General features: G+C 36.8%; 1 protein-coding gene across 23 annotated transcripts in view; it reads right to left on the minus strand.

Moving 5' to 3' along the window:
- RAD51B (RAD51 paralog B) overlaps positions 1-21,264 on the minus strand; it is a 738,822-nt gene that overhangs the window by 528,811 nt on the left and 188,747 nt on the right. The window contains exon 8 of one of the 23 annotated variants that reach the window (XM_086320106.1): positions 14,487-14,689. The exons of the other annotated variants lie outside the window; for them this stretch is intronic. Coding sequence (XP_086176232.1) covers positions 14,579-14,689 — 111 coding nt within the window. The 3' untranslated portion in view covers positions 14,487-14,578. Of the gene's footprint in view, positions 1-14,486; positions 14,690-21,264 lie in introns of those variants that run through there. 23 annotated transcript variants of the gene reach the window in all.

A 21,264-nucleotide genomic window follows, 5' to 3' on the forward strand; every position in this document is an offset into this window, starting at 1 on the left:
CCATGTTAACCTCCTGTTACATGACTTTTACTCCTGGCCAAGAGCCGAATGAATCACAGGCAGACAGAACACAGATAAAGGCAATCAGACTGTCTCACCTGAGAATATGAAATCAGAGGCACATAAAGTGGTATTTGCGCTTCCCAAGTGGCACAAGCAATAAAGAATACACCTGCCAATTCAGGCCATGCAAGAGATGCAGGTTCCATCCCTGGGTCAGGAAGATCCCCTGAAGAAGGAAAGGGCAGCCCGCTCAGTATCTTGCCTAGAAAATCCCACGGACAGAGAAGCCTGGTGGGTTACAGTCCATGGGGTCGCGAGAGTTGGACACAACTGAGCACAGGCATACACACACACACACACACACACACACACACTGATACTGGGAAGTTAAACATGTCAATGGCAGACTATTAAAGGTTTTGCTGAGTTTCTTAGAGCTATCTTAGTTCCTTTTCTTTTTTTAGGTATGGCTGTACAACTATTTCTTGAATTCTGAGAGGTCCCTTATATTCCTAAAGGAAATTCTCACTTTCATGTAATAAGTAATAGAAATGAACTAAAGTTTGTTTAAGCAAGAATCTGGGGCAAGTAATTTATTTCACAGTAATTGTAAGACATAAAAAATACTAGATGTATTCTTCAAGTAAGAAAGTTCCCTAAATGTGTTAGTTCAAACTTTCTCCCAATTAGGAATTATTTTGACAAACTCCTAAGAAGCTCATGCTAACTACTTCTGAACATAAGAAATCAGCTCTAACTGTCAGGCCCCTTTCTGGAAGTAACTAAAAATGTGTATTCCTATAACTTTGATCCACTGGTCCTGTCTGTCTTCTACAGAAATTGGATTTATTCTGCTTTCCATGTGCCAATTTTTCAGCTTTTTGAAGAGCGATGCCCTATTACTCACTTGTATTAACTCTCCTTCAGGTTAAACTTCTCTAGCCCACTCATTTCAGTTTTAAAAAATGAGATGAGTGGACTAGAGAAGTTTTTAAAACTCATTTTTTAAAACTGAAATATAGTTGACATGTAATATTTTATAAGTCACTCATTCTTACCTGTGTGTGATAAAGGCACTTGATAAAATACTCATGAGGATAAGATAGTTGATTGCTATCTATAGCTACTGAGATATGAGTATTACTAATAAAAATACTACTTTCAGCTCCTTCTATTTGTGAAGAAGCATGAAAAAGTACCTCTACACCCAAAGAATATTTCTTGTATAGAGAAGTAATATCATCTCAGTTAGACATAAGGAAACTGACCCATAGAAGGCCAGCTGCAAACAACCAATACTGCCCTCAATATTTCCTCCCATATTGACAATTACACCCAGTGGTAGCAAAATTGTCAAAAATCAATTCCTCCAGAACTCTGGGAATCAATCAAAAGGCCTGCAACAATTGAGGAATTACCAAACAACTCAGCTATTCCTTCCACCCCTAAGTAAAAATACAAGGGAACTGAAACATGTCCATACAATAACCTGTATACATATACTCATAAGAGCATTATTCATAATAGCCCAAAAGTAGAAACAACCTGAATGTCTATCAAGTGATGAATGGATAAATAAAATGTGGTATATCCACACAGCTGAGACTGAAGTTAAGAAGCCTCGAGACCATGAATGCTGAGGACTACCCGCAGTTACCAAACACAGGGAGAGATCCATGGAACCAATTTTCTCTCAGTTTCCAGAAGGAATCAACCCTGCCAAGACACTGATTTTGAAATTCTGGGCTCTAGAACTGTGAGAAAATAAATTTCTGTTGTCTTAGGCCAAAACAAAACAAACAAAAATGAAAACATTATATATGTTTTTCTAGAAAAATGGAAAAGTGAAAAGAAAATTTAAAGTATTTATTATATTATCAATCCAGCAGAAAAACTAACATTTTTCTGTATTCTCCCTCATACTTTATTTCAGGTATTATCAACATAGTTTGAGACCTCAACTATACATACAATTTTATAAAATGTCCCCTTAATTATATTAATGTGTTTCCTCATACCATTACAGATTATTTGCAAACATTATATCTTCTTCTATTGAACCATCATCCTCCTTAATTCTCATAACATTAGGTTGCTTTCAAAATTTCACTATTAGGAGTATGACAATGAATACTTTTTTATATTTCTGATTATTCTTTTGGAATATACTGCAAGTCAATAGATTGATCTCGCCAGGTCAAAGGAAGAAAACACCCTTTAGAAAATAGCACCCATGTAGTGCTTTAGTCACCAAGTCATGTCCAACTCTTATGACCCCCCTGGACTGTAGGCCACCAGGCTCCTCTGTCCATGGAATTTCCCAGGCAAGAATACTGGAGTGGGCTGCCATTTCCTTCTCCAGGGGATCTTCCTGACCCAGGGATCAAACCTCCATCTCCTGCATTGTAGGCAGATTCTTTACAGCTGAGCCACTAGGGAAGCCCCAAAACTGTATAATATTGTATAAATATCAATAACATTTAATCACTGAAATATTTACATTATTTTCTATTTTTCATTTTAAAATAATAAGGCAGTAAATTCTTTATAAATATTTATATTTATATATGATTATTTTTAACAGTTCTTCTGTTAATCATGATACTAAAAAAATTTATAGACAATTTCAAAATTCCTAATATGATGACACTAAGTTACATTCTATGGGAGCTGTATCATTTTATACCCCCAAAGGTCTGTGAGTGAGTTCATATCATACATAACTTCAGGCATTATTTTTAAACAAAATAAAATGAAATCAATAAGTTTTAAGTATGCCTGGTGGCTCAGACCGTAAAAGCGTCTGCCTACAATGTGGGAGACCAGGGTTCAATCCCTGTGTCAGGAAGATCCCCAGAGAAGGCAATGCCAACCCACTCCAGTACTCTTGCCTGGAAAATCCCATGGATGGAAGAGCCTAGTAGGCTACAGTCCATGGGGTCGCAAAGAGTCCAACAAGACTGAGCAACTTCACTTTCACTTTCAAAATATATGGTTTTTTATATTTAAGGTTTTTGTATTAATAAAGTATTAATATTTTAACACAAGTCTATTAATCGTTTATTTCTTCCATTGCTCTTAGGCTTAAGAAATTATTCTCTATTGAGGTTCACATCAGCACTTACTGATGCTTTCTTTTAGGTTTTTTTTTAGTGCCATATCTGGTACTTAGGATATATCAGTTGAGATTCAATACCTATTTCAAAAATATATAAATACTGAAAACTGACAAAATCAGAGCCAACCTTGGAATGAAGCTTGAATGACACTCACATGCCTCTGCTAAAGCAATATCAAGACAAAACAAAGGGTTACTTTCCTTGTTAATAACACCATGTTAGTCGCTCTGCTGCTGCTGCTGCTAAGTCACTTCAGTCGTGTCCGACTCTGTGCGACCCCAGAGACGACAGCCCACCAGGCTCCCCCATCCCTGGGATTCTCCAGGCAAGAACACTGGAGTGGGCTGCCATTTCCTTCTCCATGCCCAACTCTTTGTAACCCCATGGACTATAGCCCATCAGGCTACTCTGCCCGTGGAATTCTCCAGGCAAGAATACTGGAATGGGTAGCCATTCTCTTCTCCAGGAGATCTTCCCAACCCAGGGATTGAACCAGGGTCTCCTACATTGCAAAGAGATTCTTTACCATCTGAGCCAACAAGGAAGCCCCACAACCCTATAAATGAAAGGAGGTTTCATTCAAGAAGGAAAATGAAAACTTTAAAGAGAAAAATAAAAGGAGAACAGAAAAAGGAAAAAAGGAAAGCTTTTGTAATGTTAAAATTTTCAAGGCAATTGAAATAATCTTCATTTTCAATAAACTTGCAATTTAGACTTTCAACTTTATAGAAACTGATATTGGAGTATCCAATAGATACTGGAGGCAACTACTTTTAGTATTTGAGGCCTGGGAAGTAAGGAACACAATATCCTGGTTGTTAAGAAGATATAATATCAGATAGTGGCATCTACTGGCAAATGATAATATTGTAACCCAATTCTAGTAGGACATTATAAATATCTAGAAAGTATGTCTGTGTGATATTTATCTTATATTTTTGCAAAGATATAAATAATTGTATATTTTAAAATATTCAACAAGATTTCTATACCTAGCATTGTTTACTTTTAGTATATGTACTGCTCACATGAGCACACTAGCATTGCTTATTGATCTCTAGCTGCTATTATCACATAATTGCTCTCCACCTCACACCATAACATTCCATGAGGCAGTGAAGCCATCTGGTCCTGGACTTTTGTTTGTGGGAGGTTTCTGATTTCAGATTTAGTCTCCTTATTAGTAACTGGTCTATTGAAATTTTCTATTTCTTCAGGATTCATGGTAGGTTGTATTTCTAGGAATTTATCCATTTCTTCTAGGTTGTTAATTATTTTAACCTCTTTTCTGAATCATTTGTGGGAATTTTTGCCTTTGATGATAATTTATCATAATGCAGTATGTTTATCTGCATATCATCAAGTACATCAGAATTCTTGAACATCCTAATCATACATAAATACATAAGTAAGTCAATAATCATTCATCCTTCAAGGGATTTATTAAGGAAAGAACACTTTTAATATCATTCCACAAAGCCAGCACTACCCTGATACCAAAATCAGACAAAAACTCTACAAGAAAATTATACTTCCATATCCCTAATGAACCATATGCAAAATTTTTCAACAAAATATAAAGAAACTGGAATCAACAATACATTAAAAGCATCACACATCATGGTCAAGTGGAATTTATTTCACAGATACAAGGATAGTCAGTTCAACATCCACAAATCAATCTATGTGATGGACCATATTAACAAAATAAAGGATAAAAATCATAGGATCATCTCAATAGATTTAGGAAAACTTCACAAAATTTATCATCCATTCATAGCAAAAACTCTCCAGAGAGTTGGTATAGAGGTAAGGTACCTTAACATAATAAAGGCCATATATATATCAAGCCCACAGTTAACATCATGCTGCTGCTGCTGCTGCTGCTGCTAGGTCGCTTCAGTCGTGTCTGACTCTGCGACCCCATAGACGGAAGCCCACCCGGCTCCCCCGTCCCTGGGATTCTCCAGGCAAGAACACTGGAGTGGGTTGCCATTTCCTTCTCCAATGCAGGAAACTGAAAAGTGAAAGTGAAGTCTCTCAGTCGTGTCCGACTCTTCTCGACCCCATGAACTGCAGCCTACCAGGCTCCCCTGTCCATGGGATTTTCCAGGCAAGAGTACTGGAGTCGGGTGCCATTGCCTTCTCCAGTTAAATTCATATCCAATGGTAAAAAGCTAAAAATTTTTCCTCTAAGATCAGGAACAAGACAAGGATGCCCACTCTTGCCACTTTTATTCAACATGGTACTGGAAGTCCTACTCAGAGCAATGAGGCCAGAAAAAGAAAGAAATGACATCCAAACTGGAAAGAAAGAAATAAAACTATCTCTACTTTCAGATGACATATTATATATAGAAAACCCAAAAGACTCTACCAAAAAAAAAAAAAAAAAACTATTAGAACTAAATCAACAAACAGTAAAGTTTCAGGATACAAAATCAATATATTCAAGATGGAAGGGACATCAGTGATCATCTAGATCAATGCCTTGATATTTATAGGTGCAGAAAGTAAGGCCCCAAGTTACTGCATAATTAGATAAGTCTTTCTCACTTGTTAGGAATACTAGTTAATTCCTACACTGTTGAGTTTGTGGAAATTAATACAATATACTACGACCACCATAGCCTAACTATTAATAGCTCTCCAAACTGATTGAAACTTAAAGAGGAAAAAGTTCCCTCAATACAATTAAAGATTGGTTCAAGTACATGTAGGGCTGAGTCTCTAAACTGTTCACCCGAAACTATTACAACATTGTTAATCAGCTATAACTCAATACAAAATAAAAAGTTTTTTTTTAAAAAAAAGATTAATGTAATCTAAAGATACATTGATATAATGAAGTATTATGCTGTTGAAAAAAAGAATGAGGAAAATCTCTGTGAACTGATACGGAATGATTTAAGAACATTATTAAGATAAAATACAGAATAGTATCTATGGTATGTGACATTTTTGTGTAAGAAAGAAGAGAAAAAGAAGAAGTATAGAAGTATCTGTTCAAATAAGAAATATATACATATCTTCAAAAAATATATACAAAATATATACATATCTGCAAAAAAAGAAACATCAAAAGAATGCACAAGAAATGAGAGAGATTAGATACTTATAGATTGGTGGGTGAGAAATATGGGGTATGGAAATGACATGGAAAAAAATGGGAGGTAATGCCTCCCTCTCTGAATATAGTTTTTCATACAGTTCTGAGTTTTGGAAACATGTCGATGTTTTACACATGCATGCACCCGCCCACACACATAATAAGAATGACAGGAGATATGAAAATGAAACACAAATAGAATAAGTGAATCACACTTGTATTTAAATGAATAACACAACCACATTTGATGGAGGAGCAGAGGAGAACTGAGAATGGCAAACTAATCCAAGTAAATTTTGGACACAGTTATTTGCACTATAATAAATACAACCATATTTATTAGACTAAAAACAAAGCACCCTAAAACACTGTACATAGTTAACAAGGTTCCTTTGGTAGATACATGGGTTAGAAATTCTGAAATTGCTTTCTTTGTATTTTAGGATTGAGTAAATAAGTAAATATATTGAAGATAACAGATCCAGTTTCTCACTGTCAAAAAAAGAGGACTAAAAATATGGAAAAGAGGAAAAACAGAATGAACTTTGTGATACTGAATTGGAATTGGAGTAATCAGTATGAACCCATAGTTTTTTACAGGAAGAGATAAGGACAAAATATCATTTCCGTGGTATTAGTGCTTGAAAATACACAATCTGAATCTGATCATAAGAAAGTGCACAAACTCAAAATGATGTGCTTTGAATAAAATAACAAACCAGTACTAATCAAATATGTTAATAGTAGAAAACAAAGATGACTAATAAAATGTCTCAGAGTAAAGATTAAGAAGCATGGTAAGTGAATGCAACACATGATCAGGGATTTTAATTTGTTAAAAAGGCTATTATTGAAACAAATGAAAGAATCTGAATAAGGTTTATAAACTAGGTAACAGTATTATACCAATGTTTATTTCCTTTTTTACACATATGTTTTTTAGTTTTCAGCTTTTTTAATTTTATAAATAAATAACTACATTTAAAAAAAATAAAAATAAAAAATAAAACACAACAATGTAAGTAAACATTCCTTCCAACTGAATGGGCAGTAGATCCATCCCTTTTTCTACAGAAGATCAAGCTTCCATAGGCTAAATTAAATATAGCTACCAATAAAACCAGAGAAGGCAATGGCACCCCACTCCAGTACTCTTGCCTGGAAACTCCCATGGATGGAGGAGCCTGGTAGGCTGCAGTCCATGGGGTTGCTAAGAGTCGGACACGACTGAGCGACTTCGCTTTCACTTTTCACTTTCATGCATTGGAGAAGGAAATGGCAGCCCACTCCAGTGTTCTTGCCTGGAGAATCCCAGGGATGGGGGAGCCTGGTGGGCCTCCGTCTATGCACAGAGTCGGACACGACTGAAGCGACTTAGGAGCAGCAGCAGCAACCAATAAAACAAATGGATGATAAGACAGAAAAAAAAAAGAAAGAGAAGGCAGCACAGCTGGTGTCCATATAACAAGGAGGCAGGGAATTGGGACAAAGGAAGACACCAAGAGAGAAAAAGAGTAAAGAAATCTAGAAATGACTAGAGGTGATGAAGCAGAAGTTAGGACTAAGGACAGAAAAGACTGAATGAGGGAAACGATTATGGTGAGTAATAATGAGGCCAGCTGCAGGGTTCTGTCCTCTCACTCAATGCTAGTTAATTCCTCATTATGGTAAATTTTCCCATCAGTAAAAAGAAACAAAATATTTAAATCCTATCTCAGGATTTCTATTATTCTATCTCAGAATAATAGAATTCTATCTATTCTATTTCAATATGTTAGTTATCACTACTATTGTTAATTAATTACTAGTAGAAGCTGAAGAAATACACCTTGATGGTGTTACCCAAGTTGGACCTAAGAAGAAAATGTAAGAGATTTCTGGTATGGAATTCCCCAGATATCACATTTTGCTTATCACTTATTTCCTCAAGATATTAATGTCCTAATTGCCATAGAGAGTGAAACAGCAAAACGTAGAAAAACCAGATCTTCCTGTCATGTTTAAAAAAGCTGGAGTCTGTAGTTTGATTGCAATTTGTCAGTTTGCATACCATTTACATCTCAAAATGCCTTACACCTCAAGTAAGTTTTTTTCTTAGTTTTGAAAGCTAATGAGTTGATCCCTTTGTAGTTCCCCTAACAACAGTTGTCAAAAAAGAAAAAAATACTTGTCAAATAAAAATACCAAATGTGAAAAATGTCCAGTCTCTTTAGTAAACAAAGATTCCATTGGGAATTAGATTAGCAAAGGAAACAGGAACCCACTCCAGTATTCTGGCCTGGGAAGTCCCGTGGACAGAGAAGCCTGGCAGGCTACACACCATAGGGTCGCAAAGAGCTGGACACCACTTAGCTACTAAAACAACAACAATTGTTAATAGCACGATAATGAGCACCCATGTGGCAAAGGCCTTAAAAATGTGAAAATTCATCCAGCAATTTTATTTCCAGGTTTTTTATTTCATAGAAACAACCAGGATTGTGCACAAAAATTTACCCACAGGATGCTCCTTACAACATTTATATATATGGATTTATACTTATATATATATTTATATTTATACATATATTTGTTTATATATAAAATATATATTATATATATTTATTTATATATAACATATATATATATATATGGATATATGGATATAGTGTTACGTATGGGAGGGGAGTATGCTTGCCAAAATGGGATCAGATTATATACAGTCATTGGGATTTAGCTTTTTCCACTTAACTATACGCTGAGAAAATTCTTCTAAAGAATTGCTTTGTGTCTAACTCTACAAGAAATTTTAACAAGGAATTTGAATTAATAAGAAAAAAGTCTGATTAGATGACTAGATAGTAAATATATATGTATCTCAATAGCTTTTCTTTGTACCATTAAGTAACTAGCTAAAAATATAATTGTTCTATTCATAGCAGTGTCAAAAATTTCAAAAACCCTTAAGGATAAACTGAAAGTGTTAGGGAAGGCACACTGATTTTATGACAGGAGGTCCCGGTTAAGAAACACCGAACTAATAAGCCTCCACCAACCGGAAGAGTTCGGGAAAGGTCAAAAGGAGACACCACATGTCTGACCACCTCCCAGAATCCTCTCTGGCATCCATTTGGCTGAACAAGGCGTGCACCAGGAAAGACTCTGAGTCAGAATGATTAGCTAAAGACAACCCAAAACTAATCCCATCATCATAAAACTGGAGACTGTGAGCCATGTGACAGAGCTGTTCTCCTGGGTTCCCTTACCCTACTGCTCTCCACCTGGGTGCCCTTTCCCAATAAAATCTCTTGCTTTGTCAACACATGTGTCTCCTCAGACAATTCATTTCCGAGTGTTAGACAAGAGCCCAGTTTCGGGCCCTGCAAGGGGTCCCCTTTCCTGCAACAAAAGGAAAAAAGCCCCTGTATTTGTATATGATCAAATGAACTTGGTGAATGTTTAGACATACAGCTTGTTAACATGGATGCCTAAAGAGATAGTAAGAAGATGAGAAAAGATAAACCTCCTTCTCAAAAAAGATGTACATTTTTGAAAAGATATTCCTGAAAAGCAGCATGGCACTTACGTCAATGTGTGTACAAACGGAAATACCTAAACAGACAAGTCACCAAAATGTTCACGGTAGACTTCTTACTGTGATGGGATTTCAGGTTCTTTTTTATGAGGGTTTCAAAAATGTTTTACATGAAGATAATTACACAGTAATATGTACAAAAAAACAAGCTCTTTTCACTATAGACTAAAATATGATACATACTAGAGTATGCTGGTATATTGATGAGGCTTCCGAAAGAAAAGAGAGAAATATAATAGAAGGGAGAGGGGATAACAGTCCAATGATTTGAATTATCAAGGAGGGGTAATAGGAAAAAAGTTGGAGAAAAAAAAAGAGTAAGCTTTTAAAGGGTACATGCTTTATTTATCATGATGATGAAGAAAAGGAAACAGCATTCACTCCATTTTTATCATAGCTTCATTGATAAAGAATTTTATAATCTCTTTGGGAAAATAACTTTCATAATAACATGATTTCATCTATATGATACTTTCTATAAGGGGAAGTTGTCAGAATAAGACAACACTTTGGAAAACTGAATTAGGAAACACTTAATAGAAGAAATGGAACTTGAGGATAAAGTTTCAATAAATTTTAAGAAGTAAGGATTTTCTAGACCTATGGGAAAAACACAATCAAAGGGATACAGGCTAAAACACACACCTGTGGGCCACAAAGAAAGTTTCATGGGGGAAGGGGCCCAGTAGGGCCGGTTAGGTTAAAGACGGCCTTGGAGGACAAGCTGAGGAATCTGGGCCTGATGCTCAAGGCATTCTTAAGAAGAGGAATGACAGGAGAAAAACGTTTTAGAAAGATAAATCTGGAATGGTACGTAAGAGGATGAGCAGTGAGGCAAGAAGCAGAAGGGCTGATTAGGAGGCTGCTGGAGTAACGAAGGCCTGGATTATTCTCTTGGCTATGGTGATAGATTCACAGGGGCAAATCCAAGTCAGAAACTCTTGCTATAAAATCTCAAAGTCTTAATAGCAATTCCAAAGAGATCTTGGGCTCTAGGAGCTACAGATCACTTGGACACAGGGAATCTGGAGTTGTTTGTAATCTAGAAGGTGGAGGAAAGGGCAAGGAGTGCCTCTGAGGAGGAAAGATGGAGAGGCCTTGGGTGTTGGCAGAGGAACAGAGGCATTTAATTGGAGAAGTATTCTGGAACACTGTTGCAGCCTCTAGGAACTCTGATGTGTTCTGGCACCTTAGAGGGAAGTGGGACCTGGACCAGGATCTGAGTAGCAGCTCTAGAGCTAACAAAAATGTCCAAGGTACCGATTCCGTGATTCAGTCCTATCATATAAACTCTACGAAGACTGATCTTAACTTTCTATTAAAGGCATAAAGAATGCTTACTCACTGTGTAACTATCCAAACACTGTAAAATTTAGTTACTCCCTCGTATACTTCATCTAGGCTTAAAGAAGTGAACACCCAACAAATATGTCCATATCACTTTCAAAGCCGTCTTTCTTCTGATAAGACTTTTTCACAATTTAAAACTTGTTCACACACTAAACATGGCAGACAAGGGTTCAGTTAAAAACATTTATCCTTTAAAAAGGAAAATTTTCTTTCCTTCTTTCTAAAATAAAACCTAACAAAGAAGGAGAGGAAAGAGAAAGAGAAAGAAAAAGGTGAGAGAAATGAAAAGACTATAGATGAAAAGTGTCTAGCTTTCTTTCTTCCTGTAGGCATTCTCCCCATACAGTGAAGCCCACTCACTTAAAGAAGCAGACTCATTTATAGACATTCCCTGAAACAAAACCTCAAGGCATAATAGTATCTATCCTTATAGTGTTGATGAAAGTGAAAGTGAAAGTGAAGGCACTCAGTCGTGTCTGACTCTTTGTGATCCTGGACTCTAGCCCACCAGGCTCCTCTGTCCGTGGGATTCTCCAGGCAAGAATACTGGAGTGGGTTGCCATTTCCTTCTTCAGTGGATCTTCCCGACCCAGGGATCGAATCCCAGTCTCCTGCATTGCAGGCAGATGCTTTACCCCCTGAGCCACCAGGGAAGATGAAAGGATATAGTATTTGTAAAGTGCTTAACACAGTGCCTAAGATATTGTAATTATTCAGAATGAGAATAAAACACAGTGGTCAACAAAACCAAAAGCAGGACAATAGCAAGACAACACTTATTCATCACAGGCAAAGATGTGAATAGACATTTTCCATTGAAGATATTCAATTGGCTAACAGGTATATGAATAGATGCTCAACATCACTAATCATCAGGGAATTGCAAATCAAAACCCCAATGAGGTATCACCTCACATCTGTTAGAATGGCTACTATTAAAAATAAGACAAGTGCTGAAGAGGATGGAAGAAAACGAATTTTTTTTTCTTTTTAAATTTTATTGAAGTATAGCTTATACAGCAAAATGACTCAGTTACACACACACACACACACATATATTCTTTTCCATAATGATTTATCACAGGATATTGAATATCATTCCCTGTGCTATACAGTAGGACCTTGCTTATCATCCTATATATAATAATTTGCATTTGCTAATTCCAAACTCCCAATCCTTCCCTACACAACCCCCTGCTTGGCGATCACAGGTCTGTTCTCTATATCTATGAGTCTGGTTTTGTTTCATAGACATATTAATTTGTGTTGTATTTTAGATTCCACATGTAAGTGACATCAGACAATATTCGTGTTTCTTTGTCTGACCTACTTCACTTAGCATGATAATCTCTAGATCCATCCATGTTGCTGCAAATGGCAGTATTCTTTTTAATGGCTGAGTAATATTCCATTGTATACGTATACCAGATCTTCTTCATTCATCTGTCAATGGACATTAAGGTTGCTTCTATGTCTTGGCTATTGTGAATACTGCTGCTATGAAAATAGTGATGCGTGTATCTTTTTGAATTATATTTTTGTCTGGGTATATGCCCAGGAGTGGGATCATATGGCAAATCTATTTTTAGTTCTTTACGAAACCTCCATACTCTATTCCACAGTGGCTATACCGATTTACATTCCCACTAACAGTACAGGAGGGCTCAAGAAAAGGGAACTTTACTACATCGCAGGTGAGAATGTAAATTGGCACAGCTACTACAGAAAACAGTACGGAGGTTCCTGAAAAATTAAAACAGAACTGACACATGATTCAGAAATTACACTTCTAGATACATATCTGAAGGGAATGAAGTCACTATCGCAAAAGAAATAGGTGCACCGCCACGTTCGCTGCAGCATTGCTGCAATAGCCAAGATGCGGAAATAACCTAAGTGCCCATCAACAAAAGAATGGACAAAGAAGATGCGATACACACATACACACGCACACACACACACGGAAATATTATTCAGCCATTAAAAACCAAAAAAAGAGGAAATCTTGCCATCTACAGCAACACAGAAAAATGGATGGACCTAGAGGGCATTATACTAGGTGAATTAAGTCAGACAGACAAATTCTGTATGATATCCCTTATAGGTTGGAATCTGAAAAACAGGAACTCACAGAAACAGAGCAGATTGGTGGATACCAGATGCTTGGCAGGTGGAGGAGGTGCATATCATTAAAGGGGACCACCTTCTAGGTTTAAGATTAATCAGTTCTGAGGATATAATGAACAGCCTGATTACTATAGCTAATAATTCCATATTATACACTTAAAAGTTGCTAAGAGACTAGATCTTAAAAGTTCTTACCAAAAACAAACAAAAAAAAAACCTATGTGAGGTGATGGTTAACTAACCTTATCATAGTAATCACTTCATAATACTATATACATATGTCAAACTATTGCACTGTACACTCTAAACTTATATAATGATATTAAATCAATTACATTTCAATAAATATGGGAAAATGCATGAATAAAGTCATGCAACCATGAGAAAAAAGTTGAGTCATTAATCTCCAGATGGTTGATGTTACATGGTTACTCTTTATTTTTTCTGATTGTTTTCAAGTTTCTCCCAACAGGTAGATATTTTTTTTATAATCGTAAATGTGAAAATATCTGGGATTTTGCATAAAAGAAATGGGAGGGTCTTACTTCCTCTGCCAAGTAGATACTGATAGAATTTTTGTCTTCTCCCTCTATTGAACACCTTGGCTCTCTTAATGACAAGATCAAAGCTCTTCTCATAAACTTTATTTCCTTCAACTTCTTCCTTCTGATTCTTTGAAAGTTGTCTACCTGCTATTCTTTCACTTGCTTTCTGATCTTAAAGAATAAAAACTTTACACATACTATATATAAAATAGGTAATAAGGACCTACTGTATAACATAGGAAACTCTAATCAGTATATTTAAATTACCTATAATGGAAAAGAATCTGAAAAAGAATATATATGCATATGTATGTATATATAACAATCACTGTTATACATTTGAAACTAATACAACATTGTAAACCAACTATACTTCAGTAAAAATTTTTTAATTATATGTATAAAAAATAAACAAAAATGAGCTCTTAAGAAGCTTATAAATAGAAATCTTACTTATGTAGCTACATGACACATTATTGTAAAAGCCTCCTGTAGTGAACACATGATGTGAATTGGCCTCTTAATATGTTGAAAACACAGGAAATGTTAGAATTTAAAAATGCTAAAATCCTAATTATCCTATATCTTATATATTACAAATACCATACTAAATTGGAGGATCTTTCATCCAATGAGCTTAAATTGGACCATAACATAATTCTGACTGTAGTGAAGTATCAATAATTAACCCCATTTTATACTGAAAACCACAGTTTGCAGATGGCTTTAAACATTTTCAGAAGCAATATTCCTAATGGCTACAAGATGAACAAAGTATTCCACAGATTCTCTTTTCCTCCAATTTCCTGAGAAGGAAGCCATGGTTTCCAGTAGTGCTGCTACTAAATCTAAGAAGAAAAAACTGAGAAGAATTGAGAAAAGAATTAAAATAATTAAACTTTAAAAATCCAATATTTGTAAACCCTGAACAAATCTAGAAGGCTTCTCTTTTTAAGCAGTTAAACCATCACGCATGAGAGCTTGCACATCACACTCTCTATTATGCATTGAAAGAATTCCCCAAAAATTCATGTGTTGAAGCCCTAGTCCCCTCATCCCCAGTGTGATGGTTTTGGAGATGGGGTCTTTGGGAGGTAATTAGGTTAGATTAAATCATGAGGGTGGGACCCTCATGATGGGATTAGTGCCCTTATAAGAAGAGGGCCACAGAGGTCTCACTCTCTCTCCACACACAAGCAGTGAGGAGAGGCCAGATGACCACACAGCAGGAAAGCAACTGTCTACAGCTAGGAAGAGAGCCCATACCAAGAAATGAATTTGCAGGAACCTTGATCTTAGAGTTCACAGCCTCCAGAAATATAAGAAATAAACACTTTTTGTTTAAGTCACCCAGTCTCTGGTATTTTGCTAGAGCAGCCTTGAGCTAAGTAAGATGCTTTCTTTTCTCCTATCCCATATTACACACTGGCTTGTCCTCTGGTCACTAATTAATACCTACTGTAGAACAGCACTAAATGCAGAGGTAAGGTACTTTCTCATTGTTTCACATACTTACTTGTGAGAATGCTTTGCTTCTTAATCTTAATTTCAAATGCAGATTGCAAAACATTTTATCCTTCTCTTTAAAAAATACATTACTTGTAAAAACTAAATTACTTCTTACTTGTAAGACTTTCGTTGATTTTTATTTACTATGGTTAGTGGGTTTTTCGCAGAATATGTTGTTTACCACCCCTGGATAACATATTACGATAACAAAATGAGTTTATCTTCCCTTATAGTCAAAAATTAACAGAATTAAAATCAGTAACAATTTTGTGTTCAGCCTCTACTACATAAAAGGCACTGTGGGAGATAGCAAGCATAGAGCAAGAGTTACCCTTGAAATGTTTACTTACATTCTCTACTGTCCAAATGTAACACATGTTCTCAATTATGAAACAAATCACTTCAATTTTCTAAAAGGTAACAGCATCAGATGGGTGGGACCCATCCTTTCCTGTCAACTTCACACAAATCCTGCCTGCTGGAACAGACTGCAGCTGAGCAAAAAGTCACATGTTCCATTGGTCATTAATAAGCACCCACTAATTAGATGATAACCAGTAAGAAAGGGAAGGAAAGAGGAACAAGAAAAAAAGAGAGGAGAAGAGAGAGAAAGGAAAAATAAAAAGTTGTCTTTGGCAAATTGCCTGTTTTAAGGTCATCAGGACCAAAGTTTAAGAAGAAAAACATGAAATTTTACTTACACTGAAAGACATTTACAATTACTTAAAGTTGGTCCAAATAAAAAATTTTAGGCATACATCAGTATGGTTCTCTGCAGATCACCTAATAATCTCATCTGTTAAATCAGTACCAGGATAAACTCAAGGATTCAAAACAGATCACCTTGCTGCTTGGGCATTTTAAGTCATTTAAAGAACATATGGATTAAGGGAGATACGAGCTCAATGATACATCCACAGTTTCCTGCACCCCACTATTTGAAGCAAATGAAGAAGTCTATGTCCTTCTGTCATCTCCTACCACTAGTTTGCAGAATTCATAACTAGAATTTCCCAAAATTTCCACCAGTTGGTTTTAAAATAATTGGGACATGGAAGACATCCATGTCAATTTGTTTTAAATGCTTTTCTTTCTCCTGCTAGATGATTATTTGCATTGCTGTTTTCTCATGGAGAGTGTGTGCAGTCATTCAAGTTGCTGGCACTGCCGCTTCTGAGCCAATCACAAAAGATAAGAAGCTGGCAACAGACAATAAGAAACTTGTTTTTATCATCATGCTTTGCTGTAACCCAATGGGCAGTGAGAAGTTCAGTGCCATATTTAGCCATGTCCCTTTCTTGTTCTTTAAAAAGTTATGACTTGGTCCTCATTTGTAAAGTCTCAGCATGCTTCCTTCTTTTACAAGCTTTTCTACAAACTGTAATGGAAAAGCTACCTCATGGCACCTTATATAACTTTAGTCCTCTCAGGGGTTTTGTCATTCCTGGTAATTTGGCTTTAGAACCCAAAATCTACCCTATGCTTAGTCTTCTTGGGTTGTTGTTTTAATTCCAGCTTATTTCTCCAGAAGAGGGTTGCTCTCTCTACTTGTTGAAAATCTTTTTTTTAATATTAATTTTCAAATTAAGAGTTGGCCCAATGTTGCAGATCAGCTCGGCAACTTTTCTAAAGGTTTGCAGATCAAGCCAGGGAAGTAGAGTCTAGTTTGCTTTTGTGGAAAAAGGGATAGACAAATTTGGAAACTACTACTTAAAGATTCCAAGTTCCAAATCTTACTGAAAATATTTGGAGCCTGAATGCCATTTCTATCCTCATCTAAGAAAATGTTGGTACTCAAAAAACTGTCAAGTTCCTAATATTTATCAATCATCAAATATCTTTTCCAAAATAGCATTCTGATCAGTATACTGCAAATGAATCACCAATAAAGCAATTAAATTCCACCCAAGATATTCCTGTACTAAAATTCAAAGGAAAATGCTTGGCAAAATGCATCTTTGGATCTGCCAAACCCCAAACATTTGAAAATAAATAATAACTCTAGGATGCCTTGCCAAACCCCAAAACCCAAAGGCCACCCCTCTTTAAGAATGTCTGCATGTTTCTGACATCTACTTAGTCTTCATATTCTAAGCCCTTAAGTGTCAAAGGTCAAGAACCACCAACCAGAGATTTAATAAAACTGAAGCTCTAGGTAAATAAACTTCAAGCTCCAAAGCTCTGTCAGATAGATTCACACACAGTTCATCTGTTGAAAGATTTTTTTTTTCCCCATTCAATGAGCAATTTAGCCCGAGGATTACCTTTCATTCAGCAAGGATCACCTACATTCTAACTCCTGTGGTTATTAGAGAAAATCATGGGGTATTGAGAACTTGGCTTCCTCCATCTTAATAAAACAGTTCAGGTCCTAGAGGCAGTTAATCCCTGGAAGGCTTTGTGATCCCATCCCCTGACATGTTTGATAAATATGGAAATTGTAAAATGTTCTGACTTGTTAAAATTTTTTCAGCCTGCTTAACATGCTCTTTGGCCTTCACATGCTCAAAGTGCTGACTTGGCATGCCTGGGAGCCTCCGTCACCCTCTCTATTGTGTATACACTGACAGCCCCTCAAGCATAAATAAGTCACACTCCACAAAGAACTGTTTACACTCTAAGAGGGACTCTCCTTTTCTCAAGGAAACAAGAAAATGACAAAGGGGAGGGAAGAAGGGTGTGTACCCAAAAAATGTGGCAGAAAGGAGAAAAGAGGGGGAAAAAAAGACTCAAGTCTAAATGACTACAAAGCTGAAGGTCATTAAAAAAATCTGGGTTGGGATAGGTGTGTCTACAGTTGGCTGATAAACAAATCTTTCAGAGCCTGAAATTACTATGGTAAGAAACAACCATCCCTCTTTGTTTCTCAGTTTACAATATATAATGAACAGTATAGTTTTCTTTCAGTATTTCTTATAATTCAAATGAGTCACCTCCCTTTTAACACTATTCAAAGTTAAGAAAATGAAATACTATTATGACCTGTACCTGGCCAGTAGTGAACAAGAAGGCAAGGTCTGATCTCATTAATAAATGCAACTTCCACTCATCTCAAATAACTAGTCATCTTGGAGACTGAATAAACAACTACATAAATTCCAAGACAGAAGGCCTGTAACTGTACAAACGGGGTGTGGTGTCTAGAAACCCTGCAGATTCCTCCAGGCATAGGATTCACAAGGAAATTCTACGAAAAAACACTAAGACAATAAGCTGATGAAATGCTGATGATGCACGGGAATACTTCAAAATTTATAGCTAGTTATGTTCATCAGTCACAGCCATTCTTGATATTCCCAGAACCAACCATCAAATTCCCAACACTCTGACCATTTCCATGAGATTGTCTTAATAGGGTCTCCTGAGGCTGCTGCTTATAGTAACACTTCCAATTGTAAGAGCAACAGCAAGAGTGAGATGCAGAGCAGAATGGAAACAGCGGCCTCCTGAGTGCAGAGGTAAGGATGGCTTAGAGAAAATAAAAGCAAGCAGTAAAATAGCTGAGCTGCAGACAGCAGCAAGCAGAAGGAAAGAAGCCAAGAGTCAGGGCAGCATACACACTATTAGAACCATCCAAGAAGAACTGAAAATTAGTTGTAGCTGTGCAGACAGTTCTCAGGGCCTAGGTAGGTTTGGGGTGGGCAAGAGAAAAAGGACCAGGCCATTTCAGAGGGCAAGAAGTGGATCTGTGGATGCTGGGGAAGGAAACTAGGAGAGAAAAGAGAGAAACTGTTGACCTTTCAACCCAGCCTTATACCTCAATCAAGGAAAAAAGTGAAGCAAACAAAAGGTGACTTCAAGAGAGAAAAATAACCAAAGTGATTGAGAACATGATTTCCTACCTTCCCATCCATAACCAATGGGTGTTTCTCAGAAATAGCTATATCTCAGAGCAGCAGGGCATGATGGTCGCTTTTACTGCAGAGAGTAAAAGAGACTCGTCGAGGCATCCATCTTTTCTTCTTCTCCTGTGGCAGACACCACAGGAGTCTGGATCAAGGCTTCTCACACCTTCTCACACACATCAGAATCATCCGGGAATCTTGTTGAACTTCAGATTCTAATTAATTAGGTCTGGAATGAGGCCAGAGCTTTTGCATTTCTAAGAAGCTCCCAGGTGATGCTGGATACTGCTGGACTAGAAATCAAGCTGTGAGTCTCAGGGGTTAGTGTGGATCTTTGTTAGGTAAATTTTGACTCAACTAATGACTGTGGACAAGTTAGTTAACAAATTTAATTTCTCAGCTTCCTCACCTATTAAAAAGAGATAGCAATCCCTACCTCACTAAGTTGACATGAGGAATAAACAAGACTATTTGGCCTAATGTCTAGTTATTACCATCCACTGGTACATCATTTCCCAAAATGTGGTACACATACCATTGGTGGTACATGGACAAACTTAAAAAAATTTAATTTGTAGGCAATATTTTAATGGGTATTAGAAAAAAATAACTTAAACACAAGATGATTACATTAAACTCAAGATTTCATGGGTATTGTCACCTGCTGCTGCTACTGCTAAGTCACTTCAGTCGTGTCCGACTCTGTGTGACCCCATAGACGGCAGCCCACAAGGCTCCCCTGTCCCTGGGATTCTCCAGGCAAGAACACTGGAGTGGGTTGCCATTTCCTTCTCCAATGCATGAAAGTGAAAAGTGAAAGTGAAGTTGCTCAGTCATGTCCGACTTTCAGCAACCCCATGGACTGCAGCCCACCAGGCTCCTCCGTCCATGGGATTTTCCAGGCAAGAGTACTGGAGTGGGGTGCCATTGCCTTCTCCAATTGTCACCTAGAATAAAGCTATGTCATAAGGGAAAAGTCAATTAAAAAATTAATAAGTAAATAAAGGTATAAGAGGTACGTGGATATGACAAAAATGATGAGGGTGATATTCAAATGACTAAAGTTGAAGCATCAATTAAAACAGGAAGGCAGGGGCTTGACTAGATTATCCCATCATAAGGAGCAAGTGTGTGATAAGAGTTCCAAATGTATTTCAAAATCTTCTGGTCACTTAAGGCTGAAAAATTGAACTTTAACTATATGATATTCTTATCCACATTTATTTGTATGAATTACATACACTATCATGGATCATCAGACTATCCATGAAGTGAAGTGAAGTCACTCAGTCGTGTCCGACTCTTTGTGACCCCGTGGACTGTAGCCCATCAGGCTCCTCCATCCATGGGATTCTCTAGGCAAGAGTACTGGAGTGGGTTGCCATTTCCTTCTCCAGGGGATCTTTCTGACCCAGGGATCAAACCCAGGTCTCCTGCATTGCTTTAACCTCTAAGCCACCAGGGAAGACTATCCATAAAGCTTAGGAAAACAAATTCTATTGAATAAAGCTATTTTCTCCTTTGATACGTAAACTGCCAATCTAAACCACCTTTCAACAGTGGCCTAAATAACAGAATTATGCCTCCAAGAAAGGAAAGCTACGGTTTTATAAATCCAGTATTAAACTGTTTCTCTTTTCCAGCAAACTTTTTCTAACACTACTCCAAGGTAATTTGTGGTCAAAGGGATGGATGCAGATGACTGAATAAATGAATTTGTCATACCCTTTAACAATAGCCGTTAGAGCAAAGAGAGGAAATCTAAAGTCATGTATGAGTTGGAAGAGAGGCAGCATGTTTGTGAGTAGCATGGTTTTCAGAAGAGAACTATAAAAGGCTTCTTGATGTATTTAGCATCGAATGTCTGGTACACTTGGAGCAATATATTATTCTTACAATTCTGCTTAGTTGGTTGATGATTTTGTTCAAGTTAATGAGAAAAAGGAACATGAACACAGACGTATGTCAGAATTTCACTCATTCAGTTTTCCATGATGTGAACCGCTTCTTTGCTGAATCAGATAACCGTTTCAAATACTGGAAAAATATTTTCTCAAGCTTTTTGAGTTATTCATATTAGGTT

The sequence above is a fragment of the Bos grunniens genome, chromosome 10 (genome assembly GCF_055505025.1).
Source record: "Bos grunniens cultivar Pamir isolate PY7600 chromosome 10, Bosgru_T2T1.0, whole genome shotgun sequence".
Taxonomy (NCBI): domain Eukaryota; kingdom Metazoa; phylum Chordata; class Mammalia; order Artiodactyla; family Bovidae; genus Bos; species Bos grunniens.